At 33.6% G+C, this 13,747-nt stretch overlaps 1 protein-coding gene across 1 annotated transcript; it reads right to left on the reverse strand.

Moving 5' to 3' along the window:
- Nucleotides 1-348: 348 nt before the first annotated feature.
- Nucleotides 349-13,211, reverse strand: LOC127956432 (beta-1,4-N-acetylgalactosaminyltransferase 3-like). The gene is made up of 20 exons (XM_052554313.1): nt 13,046-13,211; nt 12,109-12,194; nt 11,949-11,990; nt 11,611-11,700; nt 11,430-11,520; nt 11,217-11,317; nt 9,703-9,770; nt 9,516-9,591; nt 9,352-9,418; nt 8,902-9,039; nt 8,692-8,798; nt 7,555-7,655; nt 7,336-7,397; nt 3,937-4,117; nt 3,259-3,482; nt 2,210-2,363; nt 2,027-2,099; nt 1,742-1,895; nt 1,391-1,517; nt 349-866 (listed from the first exon to the last, which is right to left on the reverse strand). The coding sequence occupies exons 1-20, from the start codon at nt 13,182-13,184 to the stop codon at nt 764-766; spliced, it is 2,184 nt and encodes a 727-aa protein (XP_052410273.1). The 5' UTR covers nt 13,185-13,211; the 3' UTR covers nt 349-763.
- Nucleotides 13,212-13,747: the final 536 nt, after the last annotated feature.

The raw sequence follows: 13,747 nt of genomic DNA on the forward strand, positions 1-13,747 counted from the left end.
TTTTATGACAGCTATGAAAGACCATGAACCTTTATTTATTAAATAAACAAAATCCTGTGACACTGAAGCAAAGGCATCTGAATTTAGCTTCGCCATCACATGAATAAATGATGGTTTGAAATATATTAAAATAGAAAACTTTTTTATTTTGTTATTTTACAATATTACAGTTGTTACTGTATTTTAATCAAATAAATACAGCCTTGGGTGAGCATTAGAGACTTCATTTAAAAACAATAAAAATCTTATCAACACGAAGTGTGTTATTTTATTACATAATAGTGAAGTATCTTATATATATATATATATATATATATATATATATATATATATATATATATATATATATATATATATATAACATATACATATGGTTTCTTTCTTTTTTCTTTCTTTCTTAATAAATCAACACTTGGTTTCTCTGCAAAACTGTGCCCAAGGCCTTTTGTTAAAAACACAATAAAACTGGTTTTGCATATAGAGAAGTGTAAATATGGCTGATTGTCTCCACAAAGCTGAAACGAATGCTAACCTCTAACCTTAATTTACATCCTTAATATGTTGGTAGCATATCCTTATAGCTAGCAATACTGGTTGTCACAATCGGATCCATCCATGACTTTTCTGAGTTGAATCCATGAAGTGTTTTCTTGACAGATGATTGCATGATTGAGTTGTGAGATTGACCAATGTGATCATCTGTGGTGGCAAGGTTTACGCTCAACTGGTTTAAAAAAAAAAATACAAAATTGAGCATTTGCTTTTAGCCTTGATTGTTGTTTTCCCACATTCCACGTTTAGAATGAAAATGGTGAAAGAAATTTCTGAGGTGGAGTCGTTCAACCTCTAACCCATTACCTAGTACTCTAAAGAGAGAGAGAGAGAGAGAGAGAGAGAGAGAGAGAATATTAAATTTATATATATATGCAGGTATGCACTCAGTAAATTTTGTTTACTTTGTTGACACCTAAAGGTAGTTATTATTATTATTTTTAGTAGTAGTTTTAGTAGTAACAAACTCCATGTAGAATATTAGTATGTTCACACAACAGTGATTGTCCTTAAATTAAAAAAATGTATTCCTTCGCAAGTCTTTTAATTAGCAGAAAAAAGTGCACTGATGTACTGATGCACTCCTGTTCCTCATGTACATACTATGTACTTATTATAGTAATTACAATAACTATGTAATAACTAAGTACTAAACCTGAACCTACCCCTAAACCTAACCCTACCCCATGTAGTTACTTTGTGTTACCAGAACTTTCTTAGATAAATACACTGTAAGTACACTATAAATACATGTTAGTACACGTACTGTAAAATAAAGTGCAACCAACAAAACACTAGAAAATGTTTAATAACTCCAGAGATGATTGGCTTTCATTACCTGTCTAATAACTCCCAGTCTTCACCGCCCCATTTGTCTTTGAATTCTCTAGTGTTCATGCCACCAATACGGTCCATGTCTGACTTGTAGATTCCCATCAGACCATAACCAGAAACCTCCCAAGAACCTATGGAGTACATTTGCATTATTATCATGGCATATCTGAACATGCACCAAACATGAGCCAGTGACTCAAAAGCAGGGAAAAGATAAAAGCGTAATTATTTTAGATTATGACAATTATGATTAGTATGTATGATTTTTTTTAAACCATTTTCCACTTCTACCTGACGAAACTGTAAATCTGAATACTTAGCAAATAAAACTGTAATTCATATTGGAGACCAGTACCAGCTGGAGCTATCGGGGAAGCACCACAATCCAGTCTCATCACAACTGGAGCATAGACCATCTTTCCTTCCACACAATGTTTTCGTATACTGGTTATTATATTTACAGGATAGTAGAGGTGCAGGTCACACAGGAACAAAATACTGTGCTCATCCTGAGAAGGAAAAACTAAAATTACAACAGCTTGCGTGTATCAATTCATTCATCCAAAACAATGGCTTTAAAGAGCAAGAAAAATGATACAGTAATACGAAGAGCTTATATTGTAAAAATGGGGTCACCTACTTCAACAAGATCTATTCCAGCTTGAAGGCCACCTGATCTTTCGAAATTACCATCCATCTTCTTAAACTTGTAGCTGTGTATTTGTGCATGGTGACATCATTAGCCATAGGAATTGTGTTCTGACTAACACACACACACACACACACACACACTTATATATAAGTTTAAAACAAAGTCTTTTACCTTGGTAATGTTGACTTTTTGAGTCTTTTCTCGATATCTATGTCAGAGCTGCCGTAATCTATAATTATTACATTAAAGTTTTTGTCCCCGGTTGCTCTGTACACTTTTTCCATTTCCCTGATGAACTGTATGATCCATCTGGCCTGATTTTTCACTATTGGAAAATAAATGAAGACTGCATTCATCGTTTTGTCTTAGTTACACATGCAAAAGACAATATCAGACATTAAAATAATTTTACATTTAATTGAATAATGGGCATTCAGGTTCCAATGTAAGGTTTTGATCAGGAAAATATAAGTTTATAATGAACATTTCTAATTACACAATTAACATCTAATTTCACTTTAGTTATAACGTAACTACAAGTGTTTTGACATGTGACAATAACGTTAATACTTTGTCTTAAGGTGTCCTTGTTACACATATTACATGCACTTACTTTTTTAATAACAATTATTTATGCATATTTACATGCAAGTTACCCTAAACAGAATCCTAACCCTAAACGTACAGTATGGCAAGTACATCTACTCAATGTATAATTGCACTGTAACAAGGACACCTTAAGACAAAGTGTAACCACTATAACCAAATGGCAATTGCTTTAAAGGTTGGTGTGCCTACACACACACACAAAAAAAAAAAAAAAAAAAAAAAAAAAAAAATTTAACAAATACTGGGCCACAAACGTACCGGGTGTGCCGGGAAAGAAACTGGGACAATAAATAAACAAAGGAAATGAACAGGAAAACAATAAGAACAGTAACACATTACAAAACAAGAGTCCTAAAACAAAAGAACACATGCTAGTTTTGTGCTGGTATTATGAAAGGTACAAAGAAATTCTAGCAACAAGCTAAAGTTACAGTCTAAAAAAAAAAACAAAAAAAAATTCAGACAGTTTTTATTTTGTATGCACCTATTCAATTACTTGGATTAGATGTGGTGTGTTGAGTCTAAAGACAAAAGTAGCTCCAGGTCAAATATCAAAGTTGTCATTTCATCACAGTTAAAAAACAGATACTGATAAATCTGATTAGTTTTACCTGCCACGATAATATGAACAGTAGCAGATGGGTTCCAGCTGAAGGCTTTTGGACTGCAGAGAATCGCTTGCTTTTTTGAATCCTCAGCCGGTGCATAAACATAATGTGAAACAAGAGCTTTCTGACCTTGTGGGCCCACAAGTTCAAGTTCCACCAGATAACGGCTGCCCACGTCTTTGTCTTCACGCCTTACAACATTCACAACACGTAACAGGGAGTAGCCACTGTGAAGATGGAAACAAGTATTATAGTATAACACCACACCTGGTTTCTCTATTGTCATAAATCATCATTATTGAAAAAATGTTCACATGGGTGCATCGGAACATGTTGATCAGATAATTGTGTACACATACTTTTAGACTAAGCTATCACTGAAGTTGCATGCTGGAACCATACGAATATGATTTAAAAAAAAGTGACATAACTTGCCCCATTTGGCGGTAAGATGCATCATGTCAAATTAAGGCATTGAAGAATATGTACCAATTATTTACATATTTATCTTAAATAATGATATTAAAAGAAACGTTACATTCTTTTCCTCAGGTTTCACCAACTTCTCAAGGCTAAAGTAGCTTTTTTCAGTGCATAATTTTTCCCTGTATATTTGTCTATTCATTGACAAGCAATTTTAAATGAGAAGGGTTAAAAGAGGTAAACAATGGACAAGCTTACCGTGTCTCTTCACTTGAATGCAATGCATTTAAAAAGGCTCTAACAATTGGCATGGCATGACTTTGAGACATCACAATGTTTCCGGTTGTTCTGCAGGAATTTTCCACCGAGGTGGTTTGCTTTGAAGCAACATTGAGGGGTTTCACGTCATAGACACGCTGCCAGAAAGGACCTTCAGGACCTGAATTAAGCAAGTATTACAATGGCACTATGTTTAGTATATGAATTGAGCCTACAAATATAAAAACTAGGTGCTTTTTGAAGCATTCTAGGTTTTAACAAAGAACTGTCTTCATAACAAGAACTGTTTCTCGTTTTATTGTAGGGTAAGAATAATGATATGGACTCAAACCATCTCAGTGCTTATAATGTGCTTTGTGAATAGTTTATCTCCGCTCATTTTCACTGTTCCAAACATGTCTTATATATTGTTTGAAGCTAATTTCCCTTGACAACACTGTCATACAGTTTGGGCAGATATTTTTTTTTACCGCTGTCAGCATATAGGAGCAAACAAAACTAAAATCCCTTAACTGAACAAACATTATACAGAAATTTGGCTATTAACATTAACCACAACAGCCTTGTGACATTAAAGGGATACTCCACCCCAAAATGAAAATTCATCTTATGAACACAATTTAAGTTATTTTGGATGAAAACCAGGAGGCTTGTGACTGTCCCATAGACTGCCAAGTAACACTGTCAAGGTCCAGAAAAGTATGAAAGACTTCGTCAGAATAGTCCATCTGCCGTAGTCAAGTCCAGCTTTGTCGAGACCGAGTCCAAAGAGGCTTGAGTCCAAGTCAAGTCCAAGTCCAAAAGTTTTGAGTCCAAGTCAAGACCGAGTCCAAATGAGAGAAAAAAGGGTCCTCTTCAAGACCACATACTTAACTACTGATAATGTTTGTGATGCGAGAGACAGCATATCTCCTATTCTAAGAAAATAATTTTACATTATTATTTGTAATGATCAAAAGTAACAACTCTGTAGGACAGGGGCCTCCAAACTAGATCCTGGATGGCCCATGTCCTGAAAAGTTTAGCTCCAACTGGCCTTAACACACCTGGAAGATTAGTGTGTCTAGTAAGAGCTTGATTTTTTAATTTTTCTTAATAATGCTGCTTTTGCTGACATTATGTCTGTGGTCACATTGCACAGACACACGCAAAGCTCAGGATATGACAAATGCGCGCAGCAAGGCTAGAAGGGATACCTTTGGCTCTACTTGGCATGCCTGCGCACATAAATACAGCAAAATTTTTGTCATACTGTACTAGTGCTTGCCTAGACTAGTCGAGCGCTGTCGGAAACAATCGACTACTCCAGCATGTATTAACAATAATGCATACAAAGTGTTTGCAAGTACGACGTGAATTTTAGAATTGCAATATTGTGTGGAGCTGTTACTTTCTATGACCTTATCTATGTTGAATGTAAAAATAAAATATGTAATGTAATAATTAGGGTTGTGCCTGAAGTCGAATACCTTTTTCGGAATGGCACGGATAATAACTTCAAAAACGAAGAACGGACAAGGAATAATTCTTCCTGAATACTCGGCAGAAGCTGACACAGTCTGGTGTTTGCTAGATAACAGCTGAGCAAGGGGATCAGCGCCAGAAGTGAAAGAATGTATACTTTATGAGTGAAAAGAGCGCAAATCAAATACCGCATTATTCTCGCTTCTCTGTACATCTCTCAGAAATCAGAGCATTGCAAGAGTAATGTTACCTATAATAATACATCATACACGTTATATTATTTGTATATATTTAAAATGAAAATATTTACAGCTTAGGTTACGATGTGATACGAATGAATGGAATAAGCACAGCGCGTTCACCAATCAAACAGCAGCGTTGTGCGTCTCAGTCTCTCAAAAACCAAATCAGTTCTCTCTCAAGAGTAGGCTAATAATCAGCTTAGATACGGATACATTGTCTACTTGTCCTAGATGTTTGCATCTCTACATTTTGCTGGTTTGCGCGGCACACACACAAGACTCGCTGTGTTCTGCGTAATGAAAATGTGATCCATTTTGAATGGATCCAGTCATGTTCAAATGATCACTAAACGTTTGTCATGACATCTCTCTGCTTGCATGATAAGTATTATTTTAGAAATTAATAATTATTTTAGTTTAACACAACATACTTGTTCAGTGATAACTACGAAAAAACTATAAAAAGTCATAACGGTCTTATCAAGTAACTGTATGATGTTGTATCCGAATGCAGATAAGACAAATTTTGTGATTGTTACAGATACAAATACTGGCTGTTACATGAAAATTTAAATATGTAATGTAATGCATAATTATATAGTTTTTAAAATTTACATATGTAATTGTTGCTCTACATTAATACGCGTTTATTGATAAAAAAAAACTATTTAATGTGTTTTCATTTACAATAGCATGAACCACAAGTAGTCGAGTAACTCATATTTTATAAAAAAGCATATTTTATAAAAAAAAAATCAACTATTAGAAATCAGTAGTCTTGCAACCATCTATAATGTACAACAATACTTGGTATTTCATTATTGTAAAGGGTACGTTTAAGGCTATCTAGTTGTAGACGTAAATAAAACACAATCTAACAGGTAGAAAATTAAATTAGAAACATCTAAACTTTTCAGGTCGCAGTAAGTGCACCGCTGGTCATGCACATCCTTTCCCGGAACAATACTGAAAGCTAAGATGGAGAAACAGATGATCATAGCTGTAAAAGGATAGCCATTTTTTAAATGAATCTATTAGCAGAGCTACTACAAGGGATGGTTGCCCAGCAACAGCAGACGCCACTGGAGCACAAGCGCAGATTACAGAGTGCTTTGGAAATAAGGAGAGCGGCGCGCCTAGCATTATCCACACGTTTTCAGTCGCGACATCATGCAAATGTGGTTTTGTTTTGAAGGAGAATTTTTTTATTTAATTTTTTTGCTGGACTCGGTCGAGACCAACTAGAAGACTTGGCGAGTCCAATGGCCAAGTCCAAGACAAGTCCGGGTGCAAATGCAACGAGTCCGAGACAAGTCCGAGACCGGACTCGAGTACTACAGCCCTACCATGATGTCTTTCATACTTTTCCGGACCTTGACAGTGCTATTTGGCAGTCTATAGGACAGTCACAGGCCTCCCGGTTTTCATCCAAAATATCTTAAATTGTGCTCCGAAGACAAACAAAGCTTTTATGGGTTTTGAACGACATGGGGGTAAATGATTAATGACAAAATGTTCATTTTGAGGTAGAGTATCCCTTTAACTAATAAAATAACATTTCAGAAGAATCGTAAACATAAGATCAGGTTTGAATTATCCCCCACGTCAATCTTTTAAATGAATTTTTGGGAATCTTTATTTTCTAAGATTACTTTCAGAATATGTGTTTTACCTGTATTTAGCATTTGTACATCAGGGTCCTCAACCTCGATCAGATAAGAAGCGAGTCCTTTACTAAAAAAGTGAAGACACACAATACATGCCAAAGTAGAATGCAGTTAGTTGCAAACAGGAAACTGATAAAGCTTACTTAATAAATATTGTAAAGACTATGAAACAAGAACATGGAAAGGTGTATATTCAGATTAATGCAATAATGTATGCATCATACTCTGCCTGAAATGATGGATCTTGTCTGTAGAAGCACATCTCATCATTGTTTGCAGTAGTTTGCCTGGTGTAGTCATTTGGATACACTGATGAAAACTGAATCTACAAGAACAGAAACAGGTTAAAGTTACCTTATGAATATACTATTGTTATTTGACAAGTAATGCTAGTTCATAATACATTAACTAATTCTAATCTATACTTGTTATTAAAATGTATACCTGTATAGTTATATTTCTATCAATACATGTTATATAACATAAAACAAATAAATAAATGCTTTAAAGTTGTTCATTTTTAGTTCATAGCAAATTGATGTGTTGTTTTTGTTTTGTTTTGTGGTTGCCAGTCTTACAATCAACTTACAATGAATTCAGACTGTAAATCAAGTAGAAAAATAAAATAAAAAATAAAAACTTAATTTGCCATGTAGGAATCGTAAAAATTAACTTAAAGCTGCGGTAGGTAACTTTTGACGCTCTAGCGGTTAATAAACAGAACTGCTTGCGTCTTGCGGAAGAACATCGTAGCCGGAACTACTTCTCTCTGTTTATGTTTATGAAGAATCACAAAGGTACTGGGTTACTCCGCCGCGGTATCCCCGAAGCAATCTAAAATAGTCCGAATATAAACACTTATTATAGGTGCACCCTAGTGATTCAGGACAAGCTAAAAACACGGTTTGGAAAATGGATTCATGGTGTACTCGCTTATTATACACATTTTTCTACATTTTAAACACAAACAAAGTTACGGACCGCATCTCTGATTGGTTGTTTCTTACCGGGAGCGGAGTATTTCTGCAAATGGCAATAGGACCACTGGGAGGAGCCAGAGGAGCTTGATTTTTTTCACAGATTATCCGTCACATATTCTACTGTCAGGACATAATGACCGGTTTAACAAATATGTAAAAAATATATTTTTACAAAAGTTACCTACTGCAGCTTTAACATTAGCTGTAATGTTAGTATGGTGAAGCAATCACTCTCTTTGATTTTTCTTTGATTAGCATGCTAATTTTAGCTATTCCACCTCTCAAGGCTGTGATTGTAAAATCTAATTTCCCTGCATAGTTATTATTTGGGCCGGTTTTCAGAATCTTAGTGTATGGAGAGATTAAAAATGCTTAACTCACCAAATGTACACCCTCATATCTTTCAATTTGTTTATTGAGTATGTAACTTGGATTGTAATGGCATTCAGGAAACAAGCCTTTCAGGTAGGATTCGTCTAGAATTTGGTCTGTTTAAACAAAGAGAATATGTTTGGTCTGTTTAAATGCCAGAAATGTCATTCAGGCGAGATAATTCTTGAGTTTTCGATTTAGGATTTCCATAATGCTTACATTTATAGATGTGATCTCGTGGGTCTTCTCTGTTAAGGTCTCCTGCAGGATGGGGTGACATGGGCTCAAGGAGCCTATCGTAACTTGCTTTTGTTTGAGGTATGTGATCAATATCTCCCATTTGTAGAGAAGATTCATCTGACAAAACGTAATGAGTCTACATGTTATCAACAAGTCCTGTAAAAGTCATAAAAGTCAATACTGATATGCCTCTTCCTCACACTTTGTGTTTCAGTAGCGAATATATTAACACTGACAAGAACTTTTCCTTGTTAAGCCTAAATCTGTTTTCTGTTGCAAGCATATACTGTATATAACACAGTTTTATTCATGGTTGAAAATGCATGTCTTGCAGATGCCTTCATATCATCACATCAAACAACATTCTGTCAAACTTTTGGCCATTCCACTTAATGGGTTCATAATTTTGTCATTTAGGGACAAACATACCTTCATATAATGATAAAAACTTGGAGGTTATCACAGAAAAAGTGCCATTGTCACGGTTTAAACTCCACTGCAGAAAAAAAGAAAAGAAAATTAAAAAGACATTACATTTTAGGCTCATTGTACAAACTAAATTGTCTACCACACGCATATAATGTAATACATACAGCTACTTCCAGATGATCCATTCCCATATTCTGTTTTAAGAGGATTTCAAAAAAATATTTCATGTCTTTCACTAACCTAAGGAAGAGAGAGACCCTGCATTATGGCATGATACAGTCTTTTTTTAAATATGCTTTTGAAAATAAATAAATAAAAATAAAAATAAATAAATAAAATAAAAATTCTTACAAGACAGGTTTGGAGATCTGGGATGCAAATTTCCAATACTCGCCAGGAGCAGTCCATTCATTTCCTGTCTGATTCAAAACAGAAACATGCTACAATGGTAAACAGAGATTAAATGTTTCATATTAACATATAAACATACTGAAGAGTATTTGAATAATTAAGTCACCTTTAATGTGTGCATAATTACAGGTGCATCTCAATAAATTTGAATGTCGCAGAAAAGTTAATTTTATTTCAATAATTCAACTCAAATTGTGAAACTGGTGTTTTAAATAAATTAAATGCACACAGAATGTAGTCTTTGGTTCTTTTAATTGTGAGGATTTTAGCTCACATTTAACAAAAACCCAACAAATTAGACAACAAATTAGAATACTTCCTAATTTAAATAGTATCTGTCAGTTATTAATTGGGTCAGGAATTAATAATGAGTGATAAATAAAGACTGGGAAATTTGCAAAGACACTGTAAAAATGTGTTGTGCTATCTACTTTAAACACACACACACACACAGACATATATATATATATACACACAAACACATATATATACACTGTAACAATATCACACACACACAAACGCACACACACACACACACACACACACACACACACACACACACATATATATATATATATATATAATATTTTTGAGATTTTAAGCCATAAGTCCTTTAATGGAATCTACCTAAATAAAGAATGTAAAATTGATTTATTTAATGGCATAATTTATTTTATATTAGTGAAATGTGCTCATTTATTTGTAATTGATTCTCAAATGTCTGTGATTTCGAGTAAAGCCTGTTTGTATTTTATAATGAAATTGAGTTTTGTACAATAAAAAAAAGAAAAAAAAAAAGAAAAAGTATACAGCTAGACAACTCAAACGAGAATATACTTGAGAAATTCTCAACTGTTTAACTCTAGTGGAGATGGAAAATGAGCCTATTTTCAAAAAAAGTGGAGTGTTCCTTTAAGACCCTAAAGAATCATATCAAACTGTGGAAAATGAGCATCCGAAGACCCCTTTTAAAAGTGAGGAAAACATAGGCTATCTCTTTATGACATAAAATATATCCATTTATAAAATGTTTTCAATATTTTCTATACAACACTGACCCACAATTTCTAAAAATATACACAATATTTCGTAATTAAAATATTAATTATTTAAATGAATAATACAAGACCCTTGATATTTTTTTATGAGTCTGTTGTGTGAATCTGGCCCCTTAAACAATGGTGGTTTATGATGATCTTGTCATGCTATTCTGCCCTCTTTTGAGCTTGACAGCATGTTGTCATACCAAATTGTCACTGTATGGAAAAGAGCTTCATCAATTTTCAATGAAAATAATTTTTTTTTCACATTTAAAAAAGGGTTCTGAATGACACCAGGGTGAGTAAATAAATACAGAATTTTCTTGTGTGTGTGTGTGTGTTAATTGACATACATTGCATCATTTAAATTGTATTCAAGTGTAACAAACACATCCACGTTCAGACCAGACATACCTTACCAACATAGACGAGACGTTTAAGGTTTTCCGGACTTTCATTTAAACTGAGCCAGAACTCTGAGTTATCATCAGAGGAAACAGCAAAAATATATTCATCTATAAGCAAAACCAATTCAATATCAATGCATTTGTTAATTGCATCTACAAAAGTTTAATTTAATTCACTATATAATAAAAAATAAAACGTTTATTTTAATGCTGGACTCACCAGTTTCTGCAGGATGGAGGTAACCAAAGATTCTCAGACCATAATTGCTCCACTGAGGTGCCACAGCAAGTCTGCTTACTGTAGTACGCACCTTTAAGTAAACCCATGATATTATATTCTTACTTATACAATGAGACTATCACTTGATAACAGTACACAACTAAATATGTATAGAACTAACATTGGGAAATAACGGATAGAGCAGGTTATTCCTGAGTTGATTAAGGGATCCACCGCAACAGTCTTCAAACACGTGCACATTCACTCGACCCTGAGGAGGAAATAGAAATGCTCAGGTTGTATTCACTACAATTATTTTTGTTATTCAATGAATTTAAATGTTTACAATGTTTACAAATAAACAAATAACAGATTGTTGTATTTCAGAATTTCTTATTTAAAATTTAGGTAGAACATTTTCTTGAAGAATGATAATATCTTTTGTATATAAAACTTTCAAAACTTTATTTTATTTTTGTGGGTGAACTAACCCTTTAAAAGAACTAATGTCATACTCACCTTATATGTTTTGACTTGCTGTTGGCCATCACCAATATTTTTCTTAGGAAATTCACAAAAGGAAGAAAGTATTTAAATTAGGGGAATGAGAGAGAACAATAGTCTTGTGTCTTATTAATATGTTTATACAAAAATAAAAAGTCAGGTCCCACAATCTTACCTGGATCTCCTGTGCATCAGGAGCTTCATCATTTAGAGGTGATTCTCTCTTCTTGATATCTTTGGCGATGTTTGTTTTTTCAGACCCTTGAGGAAGGAAATAGGATAAAATGTATAAATCAAGAGTATGTAAATGCTTTTGAATCTGACTGGCTTACATACTGAATTCACACGTTCAGGGGTGGCCTTGTATTATATTGTATGAAGCATAATTATCTTTATCTATAAGCCATCCTTATATAGGTTATATCAATTCAGAAGTTAAAAACCCAGTGTCCTATGGGTGGCGCCTCAACGAGAATTTTCTTTAAGACAAAAAAAAAAATCAAATAATTTAATAATAAGCAAATATTTATTAATAAATAATTTTATAATAACAGTAGTAGCAGTAGTAGTAGTAGTAGTAAATTCATCAACCTAGAATAATACATTTTACTGACAGAAGCAAGCAAACAAACAAACAAATCATAAAAAAGTCCTAATATCTCATAATCTTCCATAGTAATCTTGATTTGTTTCAGTGAAATTAAAAGGTATAGCTCTTTTTAGGTGTCACGGTGGATATTTTACACTGGTTCTATGAAAATAGAGCAAAGACAACTAAAATAGGGCTGACAGTTAAATGAAGGGTGGAGTTGTAGAAAATGACAAAGCTTATGAAACATTACACCTTACATAGTCTCCTTCAGTTGATACATGTATAGATCTGGCATTTCATGAATGGCTAATTTGACCCGATCAATGTTTTCCTTAGTTTTTTTTCTTTTTTTATCTGGCATCCTGAATTAGATGTTGGTACTTGAACTCCATTGCATAAGAAAATTACTTAATTAAGAAGAATATCAGACAAATCGTTTTTGAAGAAAGACCAAAAAGCATAAAACATCAGTCAAAAATTAAATTAATAAACGCAGCTATTATAAATAAAGGCAACTTACCAGCAGACGAAATATATTTCTTTGAGTCCACATAATATGCTCCTAAAGATATGAAAACATAAAATATGATACATATTATGAGTAGAGAAAATAAATAAAACATCACCTTGCGGTGGTGAAAAGCTCTCAGAGTGAACATTCTGCTAGACACTGAGTACCGTATGATGCCCAGTAAGTATTAAGCTGCTTTTTAGACCATTGTCTCACACAAAAACCGGCTGAACAAGATAGAATAAGTTTGTGTGACAAGGGTTAGTTAAAAGCCCTGTTGGCTCTTATATCCAGAATTTCTTGAAATCTGCTTTTGTAGATCTTATCAGCTTGTAAAAAAAAGAAAAAAAAAGAAAGAAAACCATTTAAATATAAAATGTAAAATGTCCTTTATTTGCATCTCAAGCTATGTTAAATAAAAAATCTGAATGATTTAGGGTGAAGATCTATAATGATCTTCATTCCCCCCCCCCCCCTTTCAGTTTTAATATTAAATAGTTAAAGTATATATTTTTTTCTTCGGGGGATCTATTATACTTTCTGATGCAATACTACAGTATAGCTGACGGCTGCATAGTTAAAATTGTTCTCTAATAATCTCTTGGAAGTAGTTCATAAAGTCATTACTGCTGTGCTGTTGGGAAATGTCAATGCCTGTTGTTGCTTTGTTTTTAATTAATTAAGCCACTGTGTTGAATAAATACCTACAAT

Source organism: Carassius gibelio, chromosome B4 (genome assembly GCF_023724105.1).
Source record: "Carassius gibelio isolate Cgi1373 ecotype wild population from Czech Republic chromosome B4, carGib1.2-hapl.c, whole genome shotgun sequence".
NCBI lineage: Eukaryota > Metazoa > Chordata > Actinopteri > Cypriniformes > Cyprinidae > Carassius > Carassius gibelio.

Bases quoted from the DNA above. Each gene is read 5' to 3' on its own strand.
- LOC127956432 (XM_052554313.1), bottom strand. From the start codon at position 13,184: ATGTTCACTCTGAGAGCTTTTCACCACCGCAAGGTGATGTTTTATTTA. The intron at 9,771-11,216 runs GTATGTCTGGTC...GTTTTGAATCAG, and splicing joins GTCTCGTCTATGTTGGTAAG to ACAGGAAATGAATGGACTGC. The intron at 2,100-2,209 runs GTAAAAGACTTT...ACAAATACACAG, and splicing joins AAAAAGTCAACATTACCAAG to CTACAAGTTTAAGAAGATGG.